This window comes from Carassius auratus, unplaced genomic scaffold (assembly GCF_003368295.1).
Source record: "Carassius auratus strain Wakin unplaced genomic scaffold, ASM336829v1 scaf_tig00024457, whole genome shotgun sequence".
Lineage (NCBI taxonomy): Eukaryota > Metazoa > Chordata > Actinopteri > Cypriniformes > Cyprinidae > Carassius > Carassius auratus.
Window position 1 is genome coordinate 1 of NW_020525347.1, and position 25,031 is coordinate 25,031.

At 37.5% G+C, this 25,031-nt stretch overlaps 2 protein-coding genes across 3 annotated transcripts; one reads left to right on the top strand and one right to left on the bottom strand.

The window, feature by feature from the left end:
- The first annotated feature begins 707 nt into the window (after positions 1-707).
- Positions 708-4,303, top strand: LOC113078166 (NEDD4 family-interacting protein 1-like). The gene is made up of 6 exons (XM_026250481.1): positions 708-832; positions 909-996; positions 2,342-2,466; positions 2,600-2,666; positions 3,203-3,309; positions 3,556-4,303. The coding sequence occupies exons 2-5, from the start codon at positions 981-983 to the stop codon at positions 3,307-3,309; spliced, it is 315 nt and encodes a 104-aa protein (XP_026106266.1). The 5' UTR covers positions 708-832; positions 909-980; the 3' UTR covers positions 3,556-4,303.
- Positions 4,304-6,527: 2,224 nt separating this feature from the next.
- Positions 6,528-24,245, bottom strand: LOC113078168 (glucocorticoid receptor-like). Of its 2 annotated transcripts, XM_026250484.1 has the most exons (9): positions 23,932-24,245; positions 21,673-22,796; positions 12,252-12,400; positions 11,733-11,849; positions 11,311-11,595; positions 10,491-10,635; positions 9,552-9,682; positions 9,287-9,444; positions 8,236-8,388 (listed from the first exon to the last, which is right to left on the bottom strand). In XM_026250484.1, exons 2-9 carry the CDS (start codon positions 22,785-22,787, stop codon positions 8,236-8,238), a joined length of 2,253 nt encoding a protein of 750 aa, XP_026106269.1. In that variant the 5' UTR covers positions 22,788-22,796; positions 23,932-24,245. The 2 variants fall into 2 exon arrangements, with proteins under 2 accessions (XP_026106268.1, XP_026106269.1); XM_026250483.1 differs by lacking the exon at positions 23,932-24,245 and having other exon boundaries at positions 6,528-8,388; positions 21,673-22,787.
- Between the last annotated feature and the right edge of the window lie 786 nt (positions 24,246-25,031).

Sequence of the window (25,031 nt, forward strand, 5' to 3'; positions counted from 1 at the left end):
TGTATCGAACCGAACCGTGAATTTTGGTGAACCTTTACACCTTATATATATATGTATTATGTGTGTGGTGTGTGTGTGTGTGTGTGTGTGTGTGTGTGTGTGTGTGTGTGTGTATAATATATATACATACACATACACATACACATTTTGTGTGTATAAGTATGATTTTATTATTTTAGTAGCTTTGTATGGAAATTTTATATTAATCTTTTATAAAAATAAATTAACATTATTACAGTTTGAGGTATACTTGTATGTGTGTGTGTGTGTGTGTGTGATACACATGAATCATTATTTTGTAGTTTGCTTTGTAAAAAAAGTTAATTTTTATACACCAAGTTCATATATATATATATATATAATATATATATATATATATATATAATTATATATATATATATAATATATATATATATATATATATATATATAAAATATGCATATAAATACATGCATTAATTTTATATGAATGCATCTTATATGAAATCTAATATTGTTGTAATATGAGAGCTGTGTGTTTGTGTTGTTGTGTAGTTGAATACAGAGGAGTCGTCGTCTGTGGAGGTGTTTGAAGAAGCCTCTGACGCACCTCCTCCGTACAGCAGCATCCACAGCGAGTGACGCAGGTAACACAGAGTCTGCACACACACCACCGCAGAACACAGACAGCTCACTCCTAACCCTTCACTGTCTGTCTGATAGCTTTCTTTGAGTATAAGGAGGACGAGGTTTACCCCAAACCTCCGTCGTACAATGTTGCCACGTCACTGCCGTCATACGACGAGGCCGAGAGGAGCAAAGCGGAGGCCAGCGTTCCTCTCGTCACTGACAGGGTGAGCCTTTCTGAACGTTTTAGGGGTAGTTACAGTTAATTATGCAGTCTTTGACTTATCTGTTCTTGTGCTACAGGATGAGGACTTCATTGCCAGAGACAGCTTCGAAGATACGGATCAACTGCGAGTTGGGAACGATGGGATATTCATGCTTACGTTTTTCAGTAAGAGTGCTCCGTACTCACCAACACAATGTTTGTTCTTTCTGTTTAAGATGCACTTTGATAGACTGCTGTGTATTTCGGACGGGTGAATAAGTGGGCTGATGGTAAGGTAGTAGGGATGTTTTTCTGCGCTCTTAACATTTAAAATTAGAGACAGCCACTGCATTTTAATCATGATGCAAACAAAGATGCTGCATACATGCAATATGAGCAGTTTTTAATCTGAAATAGATTTTGAAATTATGAAGCATAAACAGAATGGTTTGACTTAGTTTGTGAAACTACATAAAAAGATCTGCATTAAACAGCTGAGAAGCTGAACGAGACGCAGATTCACTCTCTGCCAGCAGGTGGCGCTTAAAGCCATTCCTTCATTTCTGCTTTAAACAAAACAGCACTGCCTTTTTTTTAGTTTTTTTGGTTTTGAACAACGCTGCTCATATGCGTTTGCATTAAAAAGAGGCTAGATGAAAAGAAAAAATAGCATATAAACTCTTATAAAAAGACAGTAAGTTTCCCTCAGACATAAAATCATTTAAACTCTTTTCCCTAATTGAATCACAACTTGTTTAGCATCTCAACCATTTTGAATCGTCACAAATTTTAATAAATTTTTGACCCGCTTGTGGTTAATCGTTACATCCCGATAGGGTAGTGTGTTATTTATCAGCTGCGATAATATCGTTACAGTATTTTTAACGACATGTGAGCTGACGTTATTGAGGATGTCACTCACTTTGCTAAAAACATGTCCAAATGCAGTTTAGAATGCCTTTATAATTTGTCACGAATCCAAAACAATCCCTGCAGAGGTTTTTGTTTTTTATGTATTTATATAGTTAAGTAATATCACACAAGCAACAACAGTTTTCCAAAATATTAGCACGAGAGCAAATGTGATATTAATGTTATACGATCATTCAACAAATAAGAACATTTCATTTTAGACACAATACTGTCTTTTTTTCTTTTTCGATAGTGAAAATAGTTACTATTAAAGATGGATCAGAAAAAATGCACATCTCACTGTTTCGATCCTGAATTAATCTGTTTTTAAACAAATCATTTGATTCGATTCGTTAAGGGAGTCACTTGCTTCATTTCTAAATGAATCGTTTGAAAATGATTCAATGAATCACTCATTCAGACAGGGTCTTGCTGCCCCCTGCTGGTGGTTTTAGTGTCACATTTATTTATCCATTACAGGCCTGAACCAGCCAATGTACCACCAGCACAAGAACATGCCCAGCAAAATATTAACATAATATCCATATATCATGTCTATATCGCAGTACTAGCTGATGGCTAGATGTGTAAATGGCTCTCCATTTCTTTGCCTCTTCAGTGGCGTTCCTCTTTAACTGGATTGGCTTCTTCCTGTCCTTCTGTCTGACCACGTCTGCGGCGGGACGCTATGGAGCCATCTCTGGGTTTGGACTGTCTCTGGTCAAGTGGGTCCTGATTGTCAGGGTATGACATAAGACGTTAAATATTACATCATAAAAAACATAGCAGCGGATTCGTTTTTATTGGGTTTTTGGATTACAGTGCTAATTATTAGAGAATAAACACCGCTCACCCTTTCCTTTCTGTGATTGAACAGTTTTCTACCTACTTCCCTGGATATTTTGATGGCCAGTACTGGCTGTGGTGGGTTTTCCTGGTTGTAGGTGAGTGTGTATTTTATTTTTTCCCCCATCACATTCATTTATTAAAAATGTATCAAATTTCCTGAAAGTGTGCTCACCCTCAGGCCATCAAAGATTATTTGTTTGTTCCTCAGAACAGATTTGGAGAAATGTAGCATTGCATCATTTGCTCAGCAAAGAATGCTCTGCAGTGAATGGGTGCCGTCAGAATGAGAGTCCAAACAGCTGATAAAACACCACAATAATCCACAGCACTCAAGTCCATCAGTTCACATCAACGCAACAAATATGTGGTTGGATTTTGACGTGAGAGACAACAGGAGATGATCTTTTTCACCGGAGGAAACCGCTTTTGTCTTTTCCAGATGTTAACTGATGGACTGGAGTTTACTTGTGGATTATTGTGATGTTTTTATCAGATGTTTGTACGCTCATTATGACGGCACCCATTCACTGCAGAGCATTCTTTACTGAGCAAGTGATGCAATGTTACATTTCTCCAAATCTGATCTGATTATTAAATTTTATTTGTATTTTTTTTGTTTTTGTTACACCAGGATTCCTGCTGTTCTTCCGGGGATTTGTTAACTATTCCAGAGTGCGCAACATGGCAGATCACTCCATGTCTACTCTTCCTCGAACCCGAGTTCTTTTTATCTATTAGGTAAATCGTTTTTTTTTTTTTTTTTTTTTAGATGGGTTTATGTGTGTGCATTGCATTAGGGGAAAATCGATTAAAAGACAACCTTTCAGTGATTTTGAAATAATTGTGATCATGGTATTAAATTGAAGGTGAAGTGTTTTCTCTTTGTTTGACTTTGTAAAATAAATTATAATCTCAGGATAATTGCAAAATGAACAAAACGGAAAATAAAAGAGAAACGCCTACAGCTTTTTTTTTGATCTTCAGGACATAAACAACAAAAGTGCAAAGAACACGTCTGCTTCAGACGCCCTTGTTGTTTGCATAATGCAACTAATTACATTGGCATTTTTACTAAAGCTTTCCAGTTCCTCCAACCATTAATCAGTGCTTAATTCAGTCGTACAGTATACATTCATTATGCAGTTAAAAACTACTTACATTTGCATGTGCTTCATCAATAATCAGCTTCTGTAAAATTCCCAGTCACCGTTTGTTTCTTTGGGTTTTCTCTTAATTTGTGGCAAGGTTGTAAATTTACTTTGAGTAAACCTAGTGAGCTAGAACAAGAGTATGTATATACAGTATACGAGAAGAGAGATATTAAATGTTATAAACATGCACTTTCAAGATATAAAAAGAATAAGATCCTTGTAAAGCCAAAATTATATGAAGGCAACGTTTATTCAAGAATATGTCTGCTTGTTTTAAGTTACTGTCACAAAATGGACCAAAATAGACTTATTGTATAATAGATTATCTTAGACTGATAGCAGTTCAATATATGGTTCCGAATTAAAGCACATCTGGTTATGTAATGCGCTTAATCAATCAGTATGAGTTACAGAATATCTTATGATGCCAAATGTAGCAGTAGATGGTTCATTGATCTTTTCGTTTTTATTTGTATTGAAGGCTTCAGTGTGGGATAGTGTTTCACGATGTGTTTGTGATTTGTATGTTTTACACTTGTCCTGTAACTTTTAATAAATGTAACATCTATGGCAACACCACAGATCACTCGTGCATTTGTCATTATTATACACTAGCACTAACGGTTTGTGTTTCGGAAGATTTAAAGGTCGCCTTCTTCGTGATCCCGTGTTTTAAACTTTAGTTAGTGTGTAATGTTGTTGTTAGAGTATAAATAATATCTGTAAAATTCTAAAGCTCAAAGTTCAATGCCAAGCGAGATATTTTATTTAACAGAATTCGCCTACAAAAAACGACCCGTATGGACTACATCCCTCTAGTTCCTGCTGTAATGACATCACTAAAACAGTTTTTTGACTAACCTCCGCCCACATTAATTCACAAAAAGGGGGGCGTGGTCTTGTTGCGCTCCGACGGAGAAGAAGGAAGAGCTGTTTGTGTTTGTCGCCATGTCGTTTGAAACGCTGTTATTTTCATCTCGGAGTCCAATCACCTTTTTTTGTGCTTCCCAGGAACGCTGTACTTTGAGATTAATGGTTACAATTTATGTTTAACTCGGTTCCCGAAAATGTATAATCCACATGTAAAACTATGTGCAGCACATTTTGCTGAGGACAGCTTCCTCAATCTCAATCAGTTTAATGCTAGATTCGCAAAGATTATTCCTGAAAGATGGAGCAGTTCCCTCTTTGTCTGGAGAAGGCGTTGTTTATGGACCACAACCGGTAAGTGTATTTTATTATTTAAGTTGGAGCGTTTAACAGTTTCTGTAACTTATTACACAAAGGGCAATGCTGTTTAGCTTTAACTAGATGTTAGGGCTGTGCAAAAATCTAGTGCGATATTCATGCACATCTCGTCAGTAAAAACGCTCCTGTGATAAGTACATCTCCAGCACATGCTCCTGCCCACTTGCTTCTCACAATTAGTCCAATCACGTTATCAGGAGGTCAACCTGAGCCTGCTCTAAATTCCATATATCCAGATTTAATTCTAAGTATTCAAGTCCACCCAGCGTTATTATTATTATTTTTTTTAATCGACTAAAATCTTTACCTTTCTCAAATTGAGCCGATCTCAGATGCTGGTCTGTGACATCATGAAAACAGGCCCCTCCCACAATAGTTTGATCGACAGTAGCATTTCAGCACAGGCTTGTGTCTTACCTTAGACGCGTCCTTAGTGAGCGGTCTTCAGTCTACCACAGTGTTGCCAAGTCTGCGGTTTTCCCATGGAATTGGGTTACTTCATTCTACTGTGGGAAGTCGTGGCCTAATGGGTAGAGAATCAGACTCACAATCGAAGGGTTGAGAGTTCGATTCTCGCGCCGGACGGAGTTGTAGTTGGGGGGAGTGCTTGTACAGTTCTCTCTCCACCTTCAATACCATTACTTAGGTGCCCTTGAGCAAGGCATCGAACCCCAAACTGCTCCCCGGGCGCCGCAGCATAAATGGCTGCCCACTGCTGTGGGTTCACAGTGTGTGTGTGTGTTATGCTGCTGTGCCCAGGGAGCAGTTGGGGGTTCGACTTATTCACCTAATAAGTCGTGGTATTGAAGGTGGAGAGAGAACTGTACATGCACTCCCACCACCCACAATTCCTGCCAGCCCGGGACTCGAACTCACAACCTTTCGATTGGGAGTCCGACTCTCTAACCATTAGGCCACTACTTCCCTGCTCTGTATATGTGTAATTTGGATGGGTTAAATGCAGAGCACAAATTCTGAGTATGGGTCACCATACTTGGCTGAATGTCACGTCACTTTAACACTCTTATGAAAACCTGGCAACCCTGGTCCATTGTTTCACCACAGGAGCAGATATAGACAAGAATGTCTCCTAAACGACGGAGGAGTTTTGTTGTTGGATGTAATAATGAACATAGCAATAATCATTTACTCCCGACATATGAGCCGCTGAAGACACGGTGGATTATGTTGAAGGGAATGTGCCCCCGATCGAAATATGTCTTCATCTTCGAGCGAATCATTCGTGGTCCAGCTTTAACTCCAGAAGAGGTGAGTGTAAAGGGTTTTAATGAATCATTGCAAATGGCTTTTCCTAATAATGTACTAATTAGCAAGTTTTAAAATGAATTTACTAAAGTAGTCTCTGGGAGAGGTTTGGAAGAGAGGGGCGGAGTCAGAAGAGCTCATTAACATTTAAAGGAAAAACCCGTTTAACACTTTTTTTTTTTTTTTTTTTGCTCCATTGAAACGAGATGACACTAAAGCTGAGATAATGTCAATTTCCACCCCATCCTTTCCATGCATTTGACTTCTGATAACATGACAAGCCACTCCTAAGAGAACATTTTATTAGACATGTTGCAAAAGTGCATGTAAATACATCTGTTTATTTATATCATATATATCTTTAGGAATCGGAAGAGCAAAGTGAAAAGTGCTGCTCATATATGGATTATAGTTTGAAAATGAGTGTTGTTTGCTAAATCAATGCAATGCTAAGATCGAGATATCATCAGATTTTTATTTGAGTATTAAACATGATGCATTAAGCTTCCACAGAAGAAAAATGTAAAATATGATTTTTCTTCTGTTTTTCCCTCTTGAACAGATACACCTTTGACAACTGTTAAGACGAGCACAGTTTTAGTTTGTACAAACTGAAAGCAATATATGTTTGGCACAGAAATGAAACATCGCAACAATACTGGTGAGTAGAAATTCCCAGAGAGTTAAAACCCTGCTCCTGCACCACAATTTGACTGTTTTAACCAAGACAGATCAATGCTAGTTTAATATGGATTAGTGTGGACCTGATAAAAAAACAAACACTGTTTTACATGATCTAGAGTTTGAAAAGTACTGCAAAATATAAATGTAGTGGGCCTGAGTTGATGTTTGGTGTCGCTAAGTGAGATTGTACTGTATCTTACAATTAAAATCATGTTTGTATGAATCCAGAACGTTATAGGAAATGTAATCTGCATTCATTGTTTTGGTTGTATACTGTGGCATTACTATGTAAGCCAAGGAACAAAGACGACAAACATAAAACAAAAAAACAGACATGTTTCACATTGCATAATTCCTATATGAATTAACAGGAGGATTTCATAATTAATAAATGGCTTTTTTTTTTAATTTTTAAACACAAATACACTTTCTGCAAATCTAAACCAGCCCCTTTAAAGCATTTACAAGGAGTGAAAGTGCTCGATTTGCATTTCTCTTCTGATATTAGCGTAAATAATCAACTGACTTGTCGATAAGGATCACTTTTTTTTTTTAAAGATCACACTAATGATTACAAAGCTGGCTAAAATAAAATAAAAAGCGCTGTTTTTTGAAATTACAAGTGCATGTGGGTATAAAAGTACAATCGACTATGAAGTAGTAGTTCTGGATGTCTGGTTGTAAACGAGTCAAGAAAACGGCTAAGAGTAAAGCTAAAAATAAAAAGGCACATATTTTCCCTTTTTCTGTATATATATATATATATGTAACTGTTAATGAGTTGTTTTAAAACAATATAGATATGGTGTCATACAAAATGCATTTCATTTTCAAACCAAGCCGAAGCCATTATCTCTGCATATTATTGACATGATTATTTCAAAGTGTTATCATCTGAAGTTACCAAGTATGATACTCCGCTTTTGACTATATGATCTGCGCCTACTGGACTGTAAGTGTTGCATCCGCTCCAAAAATAAGAGACGTGTTGAACTCTACTTAATAAGAGACCTTAGACAATAAGCTTTCATCTACTAACAGTTGATGCTGGGAGTCAAACACCTGAGACGACATGTATGGGGAAATCTATCAACGAGATTCGCGGATACGTCATGTCAACAGTTCAGCCGTTTTTTTTAGGTTTTTACAACCTCTAGTTACCCGTCTCTTCCTCCGAGTCCACTTTACTGTGGTCAATCTTGGAGTTGTGTGCTGGGTTGCATACGGTCCTGGCTCTCAGCGCTCTCACACGCCTCTGTTGTCCCGCTGGGGTGGACTTTTAAGGCATCGTGTCCTGCTGCTGGGAGGAGGACCGTCACTTCTGGTGAAAGAGCAGCGATTTGACACTCCCAGCTTTGAATTTTGGTAACTGGTTGCTGATGATCTCCGCCAGCATTTCGGGAAACTCCACGCTGAGGGATTTATTCACAAAGGTGTAGAAGCAGAAGTTCAGGAGTCCACCCACCATCTGAAGAGACACAGAGGGGTTAAGAGATATTAAACATCTTTCGAGTGAACCCCAAACATAGGGCGAGACAAAGTTAGGCTATGCACACATATTCTCCATTTCATTAAAAGTAAAGGAAGTTCATGCATTTGGAAAAAGAACACACACTGCCATTCAAAAGCTTAGGGTCAGTGACATTAATTAATTTGATTCAGCAAGGATGCATTAAATTGATCAATCGATAAATTAAGGTTTCAAATAAATGCTGTTCTTATAGACTGTGTATTCATCAAATATGAAGCAGCACAAACGCTTTAACATTGATCGTAATAATGCACGTTCATCGAGCAGGAAATCTGCATATTAGAATGATTTCTGAAAGATCATGTGACACTGAAGACAATGATGCTGTAAATACAGCTGTGCATCACAGGAAGGAATTACATTATAAAATATTTTACAATTATAATAACTGTATTCTTGATCAAATAAATGCAGCCTTGTTGTGCATAAGGAGTCTTCTTTCAAAACATACAAATAAATAAATCAGGCCTGTCTTTTGTCTTTTAACTACAATAATAATTTATGCAACAAAAAGACAATCCATTTACATTTGATCTGATCTAAAATCAAGTGAACTGCCACAGCAGTCAGCATCCATACCTGCCAACCTTGAAGAAATTTTATGAGTACTACACTATAACTAAGTACTAGTTATAGTAACTAGTTAGTAAGAAACAGCCTGTTTATGCAACTGATGGTGAGCTTAGTGTCATGTGTTTTATGCTTATTGGAGTACTGAGTCTTTAGCTTAGGGACCAACAAAACTCTACTCGGATCAATTGATGATTTGAGTCTCGCTTTAGCAAAAGGCGCTCACTAAGATTTGGAGCAGAGCCATTAGGATAAAGTCCCTTACATCATGCATGGAGTCCAGTAGCTTAGTGAGCTGATAGAATCGTTGCCAGTTCTTGCTGGAGTTCTCCTCTCTCTTCACAATAGCCTTGCCCAGCTCTTTAATGTAAGACATCCGTAGCTCATCAAACACTGACTGGCTCTTCAGACCATCCTTCGGCACTGAGAAAGCACAGCAACACACAAAGGTTTAGTTACAGTCCTCTTAAAAATGAATTCATCTGGATTCTCAGGGAACCTCAAGCATCAATGTCTTCTACAGAAGTCACCTGTGCTCAGGAGCAGAAGGACTTTCATGCACAGGTACTCCTCGTTGGACACTTGCAGTCTCACAAACTCATTGGAGATCTTCAGCATCTGTTCACACTGATCATTCATGTAGGGCAACCTCATCCTCTCTCTGCAGACGGACACACAAGACTTATTTAGGCTTATTTAGACTTATTAAAATCTGCTCACTCTTCAAAAAAACTTATGAGTGAATGGGTGCCGTCAGAGTAAGAGTCCAAACAGCTGATAAAAACATTAAACTCCAGCCCATAGCTGAAAATAGCATAAAACTTATGAGTTTTTTTTGGTGATTTGAAGAGATTTGGATAAATGTAGCATTGCTTCACTTTCTCACAAATTTATCCTCTGCAGTGAATGGGTGCCGTCAGAATGAAGTAGAGGAAGTGTTATTATGGACTGGTATTTTGTACCAGAAGCATTGGTTTAAAGTTAAAATTCTTTAATGATGAATTTATTACAAACACACAGCTATGGGCTGGAGTTTTATGCTTTTATCAGCTGTTTGGACTCTTATTCTGACGGCACCCATTCACTGCAGAGCATCCATTGATGATCAAGTGATGCAATGCTATATTTTTTCCAAATCTGATGAAGAAAAAAACTCATCTACATCTTGGATGGCCAGAGTGTGAGCACATTTTTACCAGACATTAAATGTTCTGTTTATAATGAGTGCATGCTGCAGATTTGTGGTCTACTGCTTTTCTTTATTTTGATTGAGTGTCCCTGTGTTTATAGTTCATCAGCTAGAAAAAAATGGTTCTGAAAGTGATTCCCAAAAATTCTCATAGAAGAATTAGTATGATTATTTAACCCTTTACAGTTATCGTTATCATCATAGTTTCCATGGTGTGAGAGCGTCTTTAAACTGCCAGAGAGATTATTAAAGCAAATAGCATGTTAAATGAGATACATACTCATTGATGACTAGATCTGGTGCGAAACACAGCATGTTTCCATTACACTGCTGGTATGACCTCCAGCCCAGTCCGAAGGACATGAGGAAGAGCCAGGAGCATTGCAGCAGGGTCATCTGATCATCCAGGTGCAGGTTCCTAAACCCTAAAAACAGCAAAATTGAGTTTTTAGTACATGCTGCGGCTGAAGATCTTCAACATGGCTTTTTGAAGACAATCTTTGTTTTGTTTTTTTACAAAATGGGATATAAATGAAGTGGTGTCCTTTTATTATTTCTCAGAAAAAATGCTGCACTTTGAAATATTTCAAATAGCAAGGCTAAATTACAATTTTAAAACAAATTCCAAATCAAATAATATAAATTAAATAAATCACCTCATATAACCTAAGTCTTTGCATGCGCTCTTTCCATTTAAAAATAGAGACAAGCACTGGAATCACGATCCAAACAAAGGATGTTGCAAACATGCAGCATGAGCAGTTTTTGATTTAAATTAGATTCTATTATTTCACTTTCAGCTTGTGAAAATACACAACATAAAAAAAAAGAAGAAATTAAAATGCAAATTCACTCTCTGACAGCAGGTGGCGCTTATGGAACAGCAGCGATGCATCGTTTCCAGCTTATAAACACTGCTTTAATATGAATTATGCAAAGGCGAGGTGAAAATACATTTAACCGTTTCTGAAGACGGTCAGTTTCCTCTCAGAGATAAACTCATATAAACCTCCAGCCTCAAATGTCTCGCGATTTATTTTAACATTTCATACATTTATCAGCTTGCGGTGCATCACTACATCCCTAGTCTCTAGTTGTACCTGGCAGAGCTTTGGCCCATTTGACCGCGGAGATGACCTGCCGGCCGCCCAGCCGGTTCAGAGTGGTCATAATGCGGGTGGAGGTGTCCGGTATGGTGCTGTCGTATCCGGCGTAGATGGTGTCCGGCTCGATGGCCTTCAGCAGTGACAGCATGGTGGGCACCACCTGGGGCATGGGTTTGGGCACCAGTGCCCGGGGCTCAGGCAGCGGAGGAAGACTGTGCTCTGGAACCGACGGCTGCTGGATCACCTTTCCGGATTGATTCCCTCTCTTGGTTTTACGCGCTAAGCGGTGAATGAGCAAAGTTTACGACAGTCAGTTTTCAAGCTATATGCATTTCCCTTGATTGAATTAAAGTTTTGTTACACTGACATAACTGACATTTAAGGATTATAATTATGTAACAAGTGCAGCATGTTACCATCTAGGTTCATGCCTGCCATGAGGCATTTTCGGTAACGACAGGCAGGGCAGTTCTTCCGGCGGATTTTATCAATGATGCAATCGTTCCGTCCAGCGCACAGGTAATTGTGTTGCCCTACGAGAGTCAAGAATAGTGTGGATCAGACAGGATGTTTTAGACATGTCAAAAACTGTCCTGAAACAAATTGCATTGCTAGTTTTTAAATGCAGAGCCGTAGTTTGTATAGTTAAAATAAATGCATTTAAAATAAACACTTAATTAGCTGTAAAATCCTATTCAGGTGACCTGTCTGCATTAGAGTGATGTTATCAGAATACATTTCCTCTGTCTGGCACAGATGCATTTCAACACCCACAGAATAAATAGCATTTTGATTAGATGAAAAAGTCAAGTCACGCTAGAAGGACGTGTCTCTAAAATTACCTAATGGCCAATAAACACTTGTTTTTTTTTAGCAAAAAACATGCATTGCGCCAGATGTTCAACAGGGTACAAAATGTGTCAGAACTTTCTTACCTTCAACTGCTCTCTTAAAGAAGACTTTACAGCTTCCGCAGGTGAGGACTCCGTAATGGCAGCCTGAAGCATCATCAGAGCACACAAGACAGCTTTTGTGTGTGCCAGACTTCCCCGCAGCTGAGGTCGTGGCCGTGCGCTCTTCAGGTCTGAAAACACACAAACAAAGGGATGTGTGTATATTAGCTAACAGGAACAATGACATTTAAAGATTCTGAATAATAATTAATATTGCTCAGCAGGAATATAAAAGAACTCAGCTCTTTTACTAACATCGTAATATTAGAAGTTTCAGCACGCTCCTATGCCAATGCAATGATTACGTAACATGACGAAGAGGATGCGAGAGTGGCCACCAGGGGGCGACGGCTGAACGATGGCCTAAACGTGGCTCCACCACCACAATGAGCCACATTTGCAACACTTACACAGCATTCAGCATGAGAGAAATACTATGAGATGCATGCAAATCCATCCAGTGAAGCAGAGCGAAACAGAGGACAGTTGCATATTCTCTTTAGACAACATAATAAGTTTCCCTCTAACAGATAGCAAATGTCAGACGAATAGCGGTCAAATCATTTTGATTTTCAGTCTAAACTTCATTTTCTGAAAACTGCAGGCTGTAAGTACATGGAAACAGCTATGATTCAACTGGTAGAGATTTTCCTGTATCATTTGTAATAAAGTAAGTACATCTGCATGACTATCAGCAGACAGCACTGCTTTACTGTATTCACATGTGGGGGGAAACAAAGAAACAGAGTAACGTGAAAATACGGAGTGAGACGTGTTGCAAAAACAAGTCTAAACATGACAGATCTTGTTAGGCACAAAACAAGCATCACAACTAGCAAGATCCAGATGATATGGGTTTATTATTGGTTTTACTTCACACTTTTGTTTAGACTCACATGTTCAAAAATGTGAAGTTGTTTTTGCTCGAATGCATGATTTATTGCTTCGTTATCAATAATCTTTTGGTCTGCGTTCATCAAGTTCCAAATAAATAATTTTATGAGATACCTATCATTTGTGGTAGTTATTTTTATGGATATTACTAGACACACGATTATGCATTATATATAAAGTACACGCTCATCTACCACTTATTGTCACGGCATGCATTTTATTGCCCTTTAAAACAAAAACCACAAAATATCTGGTTTATAAAGACCTGTAAAAGAAGCAACCTGTGCAAGCACACTTGGAAGTTTTAATAGCCTCATGTCATACCTTTCAAGCTCAACCTGATCTCTATTACTTAGAAAACATTTTAATAATAGTCTTAGTCTGTTCCAGAGCTTTTCAACTGATGACCCGCAGGCCAAATGTGGCCCTGAGATTAGAAGAGCCCTGCTCTATTAAAAGCGAGAGCATTATGCATCAGAAAACACAACAGCTTTATCAAACCTGTAACAGAAATGATGAGATGATGTAGGACTCTAATGGGTAACAAGGGCTGCAAAATCAAATTGATTAAAACCAAAGATTATTAGAATGATTAACTGATTAATAAGTAGTCTCTGATCGATTATTGCACTTTTGCAAATTGTTAAAATGCTCTAATTCTAAGCATACTCATAAAAAGCTGTCTTGTAGCAGAAAATCAAGTTGTAATTCTAGCTGAAAGCAACACTGTTTTTAGTGATGATGGCTTTATAGAAGTCTATTCCTTAGTGTCATAAATAAACATGACGTAACTTTACTTTAGTGCCGATTGCAGAGCTGGTGCACACAGATCTTCAATCAGATGCTTTCTTAACTGCTGCTTTTCCACCGCTGTCATTTGATTTGGTTTTATTTTGTCATTGAGAGGAAAGCACGCAGCATATACTTACACATTCATCTCATTCATCAGCGTCAGGATGATCGCTAACAGTAAAGAAGTGATGACCGCTTTCGAAACACTGCTTCATGAAGCTTTGAAACCATTGGGAATCATTTAACAGTGGTTTGGAGCGTGTATAAAAATGCCAAAGTCATGTGATTTTAGTAAAAAAAGTTTTGTTACGTTATAAATGTTTTGCCTTAGGAGCGGGCGATCTCTGTGAACCCGTGATCCGTGTGAGTTTATGGAGATTGCCTCGCTGTGGTGAACAAATGAATCAGCGTTTTTATACGATCTCGGATCAGTCCGATCAATTTGTAGACATTTTTAATGAGACATGTGTGTAATTAAAATGATGAGTAGTAGTTAATGATCTCTAACTGGCCTGTTTAGAGCAGATTTTCTTAAAACAAACAAAACAAGTACTTGCAAATTAATGATAATAAGCCTATTTCAAAGATGTATACTATATAGACACTATTTTAATTTAATTTTATAATTTGGATTGCATTTAATACCTCAAGAAAGCATTTGCTTTAGGTTTGTAAAAGCGTTTTTTTTTCATTGCATTTACACAGAGTGCTTTGAAACAGTGAATCATTTGCGAAGCAATTGATTCAAAAGCTTCAAAATGGTTCATTTCTCCCATCACTACAGTAAAGTGTTGCTTGAACTTATTTTTTACCTCTAACGAAAAAAAGAAAGAAAATAATTTGCTGTCCGTATATCTGACATTTTGTCACATGAGGTCAAACAACTATTCGAAAACATTATTATTTGTCAACAATTTTTTTATTGTCAACATCGTTAATAATCTCAACAAATTGTTTCAGTCCTAGAACCAAAAATAGATTGCTACGGGGAAAAAATAAATAGAAAAATGGCATTTTAAATAAAACTTTTGAGGTAATTTTTTTAAATGATATCTATGACATGCATTTAGAAAATACATGGGATGAATTCTCTTCTCATGCTGACTTTAAATATAAATCGGCCTGACTTTGCAATGAAGAAGAGGAATATGGGTTCGAAAATGAAGAGACACCAGCGGCCAAAATCCCACTCGATCCATCTTCTGTTTACTTATTTATAGACTGCATTTGATAGCCACAAAAGCACGTGACTTCCTCCACATTACACATCCATCTGCTATCTATTGATCACAGTGGGCTGAAAATCTCACATTTTAGTTGTCAGATGCTAGATTAGTCTATTTGTTTTAATAGCTTCATTGTACCTTAAAAGGCACAATGACATTTTGCAAAAGGTTGTGGGATCTTTTTGACAGAAATGTCTAATTCGTGGCTGAAGTCTTCAGTCTCCCAGGATCAGAGAGCAAAAGCAGCAATAAAAAAAAAAAGGAAATAGCACCTACCCTGAGGAGAAACACATGAAAACAGAAAGAGGAAGTTGAGCATGCCATCTCTGTGTCTTGCCATAAGACATATCCTCTTAAATCAGGCCGCAAGTACAAACACAATGCATTTTACACAACAATTCTTAAAACTATAAATTGTTCCATGAATTCAAAACACTAGAAGCTCTTTCTTTCCTTTTTGACTCACAGATGACTCACCATGATTGTAAAAAAAAAAAGGAAAATGTGGGTCACATTTACTTTCCAACCAGTCTAACCACACGGGTTTGCTCAACCCGAAATACAGTAACATTATCTGCATTCTTCACGATGGAAAGTCACAAGGTTCAGACAGCAATCATTAGTGCGTTACAGATGATTAAGGATATTAATCAAACGTTTGTTGTTTTACACAAATGCACACAGACTTTCATACACTACATAGGCTACTCCTGCATGTTGTGAGATGCATAAGAAATCTTTAGACGTGAATCACACACCATAGTGCAGAATAATAAAAAAAAAAAAGACATTTTTAGAGTCAAGAATATCATTATATTAATTTAAAGCATTAATACATTTTACTGCCTTTAGATTTTTATTTGAGGGCATATTAGCCATCCAATGGTTCACATTTACAACTGTGTGTTTGCTGCTTAAAAAAATACATTTTCACATTGGTCTGAACAAAAACAGCAGACAGGCACATTTATTCTCTGCCAGTAGATGGCGACTTTGGAAAGGCAGAAATACAGAGGTGTCCCTGGCAACAACTGTACACAATTGACTTTGAATCGTGCAACATGTTTTACTAATGTTTGTGCTCATCAAATTACTGGTATTTGCACCATTATTTAATGCACAAAAATAAAACAGACGCTAATTTGCGTTGCACTTGGTATATTTTGCTGATTATTATGGAAATGATCCGTTTTCATTAGTTTATTGTTTGTAAATCAGCCACGGAAAATTCCACTCCCTTTAGCACTTTGTGGGAATTGCGCTCTCACGCTAATTTGCTCTGTTTAGTAAATCTGGCCCAAAGTGCCTTATTCGTTGATCATAATATGATTTGTCCTCCAGGACTCAGACTGCATTATTAGTTACGACTGAGGTGTTTTAGTTGTGTTGTGTCGCGCCGCCGGCCTGCAGTGTATACACATGGGATAATCTCTGCTCGGCCCAGATGGGAAAGTAGGTCAAACCAATGGCACTCATACCATTTCAGGCAGCTTGATCTCCGTGTGCTAAAGCAGAGGTGATTTACATCCATTATCTACTTCTGCTGACTGTCAAGATTTTTGCTCTACAGGAACCGAACCAAGACTGTGAGATAGTGAGAAAGCGAGAGAAAGAAGGAAGTAAAAGAAACAGAGGGCGAGAGCGAGAGAGAGACTGCCCTCTTTAATGGCTGTTGTTAAACACAGGTTGTCTGTTTTGTCAAATATACACGATGACTAACTGATCTGATATTCTTAACGCCGAGATGGTGTGAAACAGCTTCCCAGTAGCTGAAATAGCTTCTAGTGTAGAGGTCTACCAAGTTGGATTTTGATAAAAGAAAACAGTCAAAGCGGTTACTATATGTGAGCGTGGACCACAAAATCAGCCTAAGTGTCAAATTTTCAACACTGAGATTTATACACCATCTGAAAACAGAATAAATAAGATTTCCATTGATGTATGGTTTTTAAGGACAGGGACAATATTTGGCCGAAATTCAACTATTTGAAAATCTGAAGGTGCAAAAACAAAAAAAAAATCTAAATACTGAGAAAATTGCTTTTAAAAGTTGTCCAAATGAAGTTCTAAAAGCATATTATTAATCAAAAATTAAGTTGATATATTTAAGGTAGGGAGTTTACCAAATATCTTCATGGAACATGATCTTCACTCAATATCCCTAATGATTTTTAACATAAAAGAAAAACTGATAATTTTGACCCATACAATGTGTATTTTTGGCTATTGCTACAAATATACCCCAGACCCTTCAGATTGGTTTTGTGCTCAATGGTCACATATTGTATTTTTGCACAGCATTCAGGACTGAAAAGATAAATTTGTATACTTTTTAATAACTAATAAAATTGTCATTAATTTATGTATTAAGTTATTTAATGTGAAAGGAGAAACTACTGACCAGTATTACATATACTGTACATCACATTACAGCTTTAAGAGCATTACATTTTTTTATTTCCAACAATGTAAGAGCCTTGTAATTTTTGATCATTTTTATGTGTCCTTAAACTTTTGAATGGTAGTGTAATTCAACATGATCAATCATACTATTAAAAAGGGATTTATTTCAATTACTAATTTAAAGACCAAACACAATCAATGCTGTGGGTAAAAAAAAAAACACTTTGTAAAATACGGAGTGTGTTATTTTCCAATGGCATCTGGAGCGTCTCTATGTTTGGCATTTGGAATGGAGTTTATATGTCCAGCTACAAGTGTCATTCGGCCAATGCAAATAAAAGCAACTGCGTGTTTGCATTGTAGTAACAGAGCTGCTTTTCTGCTTTAAATAAATGCCGTCTGTTTTTGTATAAACCATGTATACAGTGTTTGCAGAACAGCGTGACAGTCTCCATACATTTCAAAGATCAGCCTCAGGGCTTTTTTTCTTTTTTTAGAAAACCTATATTTCGCTAGTCCAAAGGTCCTCATTGTGGGACTGGTTATGCAGAGTTAAAAATATTGGGTTGGTGATTGCTAGAGGGAGGAGAGGAGAGAGAGAAAACAAGCTACTTATTCACAGCTGTCTAAGAGCGGTCCATGTTGGTTGAGTCATATAAAGCCGAGCAAAGCTTTCAGGAAGAATTTCTGAGTCACTTCAAATTAAAAGGGTTTGGCTCAATTAAATCTTCATTCATTAAGGACAGAGTCACACAGGAGTGGAGATAAAAAAATAAAAAGAAATGTAAAAAAGCATGCAGCAAAGCAAAAGGGGTGTGAACCGATTTCATGTTTGCGTGAGAAACGGCGCACCACTGACACGATACCAACCATTTTTCCTGCATAGCATGCACACGACAAAGACAGCGAGAGAAACAGCTCCTGTCTAAGCTGGATGCAAGCCACTAAATGTCCCACAGGTTGAGACGCTGTCACGAATAACCCTGACTTCCACCCAAAACCTGCAGACCACAAAGGCCTGATAATTGAGCCCAAATGTATATTAAAGATGAAACCTCTCTTGTTTTTCACCATCTGTTCCTGTTCTCAGTGACTGAACCACAAACTGACTGCTTTTCTATCCACAACCACCAGCTATTTAGATGATTTTATGGTGCACTTTCAAGTTATTGCTGTTTCCCATAAAACATCTGACTATGTAGGAGGCCAGATTTTCAGTCAGTGCCCTGTGATGTATTTGGCAGATAAACATTGTTTATAGCCAAGATGAAACCGCATCTATTTTAATTCCGTTTGACAAATATCGGAGTAAAACAGGATGTACAATGAGACAAAAAAAATGGTTTTATCCATCGGGAACTAATAGGATTGTAGGAATGGAGCCAGATGTGGTCACACAACTTTTTAAGGACGTTTTTTGACCAAAAGGTTGAAGGTCAAGATCACCCTTGAGAGGTTAACATCTTAACATCTATTTTACGAAGCTAAAGTTATTTGCAGTTTTTGTTTAACCTTGCTCCATAAGAGTCACTTCCAACAGAGTTTAGCTCCTTTAATTAAACACCTGAACCAGCTAATCAAGGTGTAATTCAGGATCACTAGAAACTTCTTAGCAGGTGTGTTGGAGCTAAACTGGCTTTCCAGTTGTGAAAGTGGAGCAGGATTGAACCAGTGTTATTTATATACTATTATGGTACTTATTAATATTTGATTAATGTGCTTTCATTCTGAAGCCGCTTTGACACAGCACATTGATTCTGGAAAACTAATCCCGGGAACCGTCCTAGAATGGGGACCTAGTAACACATGGTAATGTCACGTGTCTTTACGGGATGTGTGTGAACCAAAATCAAATGATCCCGGGACAAATTACAGGGCACATTATCGGTGTATTTTCCAAAATCTCTATGTGAAAGGGGCTTTTTAATTTCAGTTTTCATTTTAAGTCTAGATTAAGTTTTAGTAATTTATTTATGTGCTTTAGTCATTATTATTACACACACACACACACACACACATATTTATTTATAGTTTCGGTTAACAATAACAACACTGGACTGGACACTTCTGTAAGCATTCATTAATGTTATCCGACATTAAAGTTTAGTTTTACTTTTATTTTCGTTTTAAAAAGCTTGTTATTTTATTTTATTCCTCAATGTTTGCTAAACATTTAGTAATTTATTAGTCAGTAGCTATATAATACAGCAACAAGATCAAAAATAATAGGCTACTGATGAAAAAGAACTGGTTAAATGTTAAGCACTGTCATTTCCAAATAGCTAACTATAAACTATGATCAAGCATGAAATTGATTAATGTTGTTGTGCAATATATATATATATATATATATATATATATATTGACTACTGGTTAACATTAAACAGTAGTAGCATGTCATTTCAGACGCAGAGACGGTTTATATATATTGATGAAAAATTACAAGGAGATTGATTTAGTTTGAATATTCGTAATTTTCCGTAAAGTTGCTTTGTAATGATTTGTATAGTAAAAAGCGCTATACAAATAAACTTGAATTGAATTGAACATAACTTAAGTTTCCATGATGGCATGCACTCATGAAATAATCATAAAAAGACCAGGTAAACACGGCTGATTTCAATTTCTTGTTGACTTTGAGTAAGATTGCATAATGTTATCTGTGCTCTAATTCCTGAAACAAGAAGTGAGGACACTGCCATCTGATCTGAACTCAATGACTCTGACATTAGAAAACATATCTTGTGTTTATTTTAAGCATCGAGCAAAAGCTGGTTAAGGTGCGTGAGTCGCCAGTGGCCCGTTTAAATGACAAATATGCAGACACTTCCTCAAAGCCTGTATGCTTGATGCGACATTAACAATCCATCAAACCGTAGCAGTTTTGGAAAAGCAGGTTTCGGGTCGAGCTGATCAGATACCGTATGTTTGTCACTTACATAACTCATAAGTACATAAGTACAGGCTTCTTCAGACTTACAGGAAACACAAGAGCGTTTTTAAAGTAACGAAAGAAGCACATTAACCGATTACTTCCACAGAAATTCTGCCTTACTGTCTGTCTTGCTGTCTTTCAGCACATTTTTATACGATTTCTGCTCACACAAGTCAGGGTTTGCAAATAGGTGAAGAGAGATAGCAGTAAAACATGATGGGGCATGAATGTGAAGAGGAAAATGGAGCGTTACCGTCTGAAGGTTCAGGCAAGATCACAGACATTACTGAATCTTTAACTAGTTGAATTCTGTAGGTAAAAGTGTCAAATATCCATAATGGTGCAGCACAGTCATTTTTAGACTTATTTAAAACTGATTTCGTCTGATCTGAACTTCATTTCCTGGCTGTTCCTTACTGGAGGAAATGCATGGCATGATTGTTCCCAGAACAGACATGCCTTGAAATTTTAACTCTTTTTCTCTTTAATAAATATATTTTTGTGCCACAACTGCTCAAATCTGATTTATTTCTGAGATAGCCATGCTAAAACAGTCCCCACACTTTATTATTACTATTTTTTATTAATAGCTACAGCTTAAATCTATTAAAAACATTTATATTTATTGGAATAAAGCTGCAATAAAATAAAATATAAATGAAAAACGGAAATTGGTTTAAGCGGAAGCACAAAAATTATGCTACTAACTGAAAATAAATAAATAAAAGCTAGAACTGAGATTAAAAAATACTTAAACTAAAAAAAAAGGTAATATCTTTTTTTTTTTTTTATTAAAAATAATTTAAATTATGAAAGCACAAGGACTAAAACATTACAATAAAATGAAAACAAAAACTGAAAATGTATCTATCTTAAAACATTAATAAAAACTATTATAACACTGCCAAGCTTTTGACCAATGAATGAGTTTTGAAAGTGATTACCTGAATTCTAAAAATGAAACTGAAAAAAAAAAATTTTAACTGAAATGCCATTGAAAGGTGTTTTAGATCTTAACACAACAACAAAAAAAGATTTATAACCAATGCAAACATTATTATGGTTTTTCCAAAAAATTCTAAAGATATAAGTAATTCCCTGACTCTTCCAGGCCTAGGCTGTAGGAACAAAATCACAGATCACCACTGCTCACCTGGCATAGGGGCTTGCGTAGTTTTTGGAAAAGCATTCGCTGGCCCTCTGCTGCATTTCACTTGCATTCCCAAAGCCCTGGCCCCGACCCCAACTCTCTTCTGTAGAGGTCACAGGGGTGAACATGTTAAAGACAGACTTCTGATCTTTCTTCTGACTGACAGCAGCTGTGGATGGGCCGGTGCCAAATAGGAAGCTCTGTCCACTTGAAGTGGTGACTCCGCAAATGTTAATAGGTGTGCTGTGCAGACTCCCCTGACAGTAGTTAGTCCCACCGTTGTTCTCCTGTTTGATGACCCCAGGAGTGCACAGCTGGATTATAGAGTCCTTCTCCACCTTCACGGTGGGCAAACTGATGCTGGCGGTGACCGTGTTGATGCTGGAGGAACTGGAAATGGTGCTGGTCGTGCCATTGCTCATCGAGACTCCGGCTTTCAAATCACTCTCCGTATTTGTCGGCATGTCTCCGAGCAGAGCATCGTCACCTATGGTGGAGAGGAACGCGTCATCCTCCACATAGAAATCAGAGGGTGATCCGTCCAACTCGAAGTCCTGCAGGAGGTCCAGAGTGTTGTCACTAAAGAGCTTATGATTGCCAACATCAACATCTTTCCCAATAGGCCCAAAGGAATCATTCTCAAGGTCCATATCGCCTTTATCCAATGGAGAAAACTCTGTTTTTATAGGAAAGAGATTGGCGTCGAATCCACCAATCAGGGAGTCCGCTGAAGGGGAGGTGTTGTTGAGGTCTGCGATGCTGGCCTCCAGACTTGAGAAGCTGTCTCCTAAAGTGAAAGCTCCCAGGGTTTGGTGTTGATGGGGTCTCTGCTCCTTCCCACCCATTTTGAGCTCTGTATCTTCCTCAAAGATGCCAAAGGTGGAGGACACAGAAGTGGAGTGCTCCTCAAAAGTAGGCGAGTTGCTCATGCCATTGGGAAGATCCCCAGAAGCCGGCTGCATCAGCGGATTGGGCGGAGGAACCAGCGAGGTGGGGGCGACAGACATGACGCTTTGGAGTCCGCTTCGAAAAATTCCCTCGACTGGGCTGTTGCTGTAATCCAACGTCTTCAGATGATCATCTCTCTTGGCGCCGGTCTTCAGTCCTCCTTGATCCATCTTGCATTGCTGTGGTAAAACAGAACAAAACAATTATAGTTTCTGAAACACCATCAACAACATGCCTGAGAAACCTAGTTTACTGTAGGTAACGTGAAAACGAAACATTATTTGAGTAAAAACAAACAAAATTGCAACACAAAATGCATATATATATATATATATATATATATATATATATATATATATATACACATGCATTTTTTGGTGCAATTTTGTTTGGGCTTTATATATGTTGACCCTACCTCCAAAATAAAAGATTCAGCATATATATGCTGTTGAAGTATTTGTACGTTTAGTTCATGTTAACTACTATGATTAATTACTATTAACTAATGGTCCTTATTGTGATGTGTTGTAAACAAACAACTGGTAAATAAGTATTAGCATCAATAACAGCTATAAAAAGGGATCAATTAAACAAACTAAGCATTATATAATAACTAATGTAACGTTAGATTCAATAGTAATTGATTTTGCTTTACTGCAACTATGGTATTTTGTAGGATTTATTAACGGTTTTGCATACACATAAAATTTTATTGTATACAAGTACGATTTATACGTTTTTATTATGCGTTTAGATGTGTTATCTATATTTTAATGTGTTAAAATAACAAAAGTCCGTTATCTAAACATGTCACTCACTCACTCAATCACATGCGCACTCTTGACTGAAGTCGAATGCCTCATAAAAATGGCTTAATTTTTAACGCCACCAACTCTATTTTGTCCAAAAGCTGCAGCTTAATCCATGATGATATACTCCTTCTAATGTCCCTCGATTATTATTTTAAAAATCGGATAAAAATCGCAAATCTGGCTCTGGCGAGCTCCCGGATCGGACACACGCACTGAGGCCTAGTCGCTACTGCTAATGCTAATCCGCAGCAAACATACGAGAAAATCATTACACGTTTAGATTATAAAACCGTAAATAACGCGTAACACCTACGAAACAACAACACAGCACAAATGATTCAACGACAAACCGTGAAAAAAAGAAAGAAAAAAAACACGAGTTCAGTGGACGAAAGTATCTGATTGTGTTTTTACGATATCAACGCCAATATTTGTAACGTACTCGGGTGAGCAGTTAACACGAAACAAAAAAATGGTTTGAAGGTCGAAATAACGTACGTACCTGTTGATATATAAGTTCCCGTTTTGATTTGTTGCATCATTTGGCATTGTTTTGTTTAGACGTTGCGCTGTTAGCGATTAGCAACAACAGCAGCAGTAGTAGTAGCGAAAGCCTCCGGTCGCTTCACAAGAAAACCCCGCAGCTCGGATATCGTCCGTTTTTTTTAGTCCGGATTCATAACACCGTCTGTGTAATCCATGCAATTTACTCGTTTCCAGCCATGAGAAAGGAGGCGTGCCATAAAACCCTAAACCACAAAAACATTCAAAATGGAGATTACGGTCGATAAACCCCTGTTTACATCGTGCAGCGCCACCTATTGGCTGCACAGAGTTATCACATCTCCTCTCTTATTACACACTAGGCTAGGCGCTGCACAGAATGATCAGTGTATAACATCAAAGTACCGCGAGAGCGATAAGAGAGCACCCGGATCCATTGCATTCGAATCGCTCTCGCGGTACTTTGATGTCATACAGTGATCACTCTGTGCAGCGCTGCTTGAAGTCGAACGCGCCTAGTGACTTCATTGATGTGAGTAACCTCGTGACATCACCATAAATCTAATCCCACTGCCTTCTCTCTCTCTCTTGTTGACCTTATTCAAATGAATTCCAACTTGCTTTAGTGGCATGACTGTAAAAAAATACAAAATTGCCAAAAAGCTTATTCGGAGAAACATATTAACCACTGTTGGGTGGTACTAGTTACAGTAATTAAATTACTTTTTGGAGTAGGTGTAACTAATTACTAAATTAGATTTCAATATTAATAATATGGTAACTTTTGATGGAAAGTAATGTGTTACGTTACTTTTGTGTTGTTTTCTCATCTGCCTTGGCCTCATTTTCCCTAATTTTTCTCTTTATCAAATGTTATGTTTATCTAAAATTATTTGTTTTGCTTGTGGTTGTTCATCTAAGGTCATTACATTAAATGTGTGCACATCCACACATATCTCACAGCAAGTGCTTCTGTATGTCCCTCTCCTTTTTAATTGTTCCTCTTCAGTCATGGCTGTAAGTTCTTTATGATGTTTGTGAATTTGCTCATGTATAGGTCATTTATTGATTTAATTAGTAAATGTGAAGTAAAAGTGC

What these genes read in the sequence shown, in the direction of transcription:
- LOC113078166 (XM_026250481.1), top strand. An exon ending in AGTGGGTCCTGATTGTCAGG is followed by an intron (nt 2,467 to 2,599) that starts GTATGACATAAG and finishes GTGATTGAACAG; the next exon opens with TTTTCTACCTACTTCCCTGG. An exon ending in GTGGGTTTTCCTGGTTGTAG is followed by an intron (nt 2,667 to 3,202) that starts GTGAGTGTGTAT and finishes TTGTTACACCAG; the next exon opens with GATTCCTGCTGTTCTTCCGG.
- LOC113078168 (XM_026250483.1), bottom strand. Translation starts at nt 22,787, where the DNA reads ATGGATCAAGGAGGACTGAAGACCGGCGCCAAGAGAGATGATCATCTG. An exon ending in GGCAGGCATGAACCTAGATG is followed by an intron (nt 11,596 to 11,732) that starts GTAACATGCTGC and finishes TTCACCGCTTAG; the next exon opens with CGCGTAAAACCAAGAGAGGG. An exon ending in CCTTCTGCTCCTGAGCACAG is followed by an intron (nt 9,445 to 9,551) that starts GTGACTTCTGTA and finishes GTGCTTTCTCAG; the next exon opens with TGCCGAAGGATGGTCTGAAG.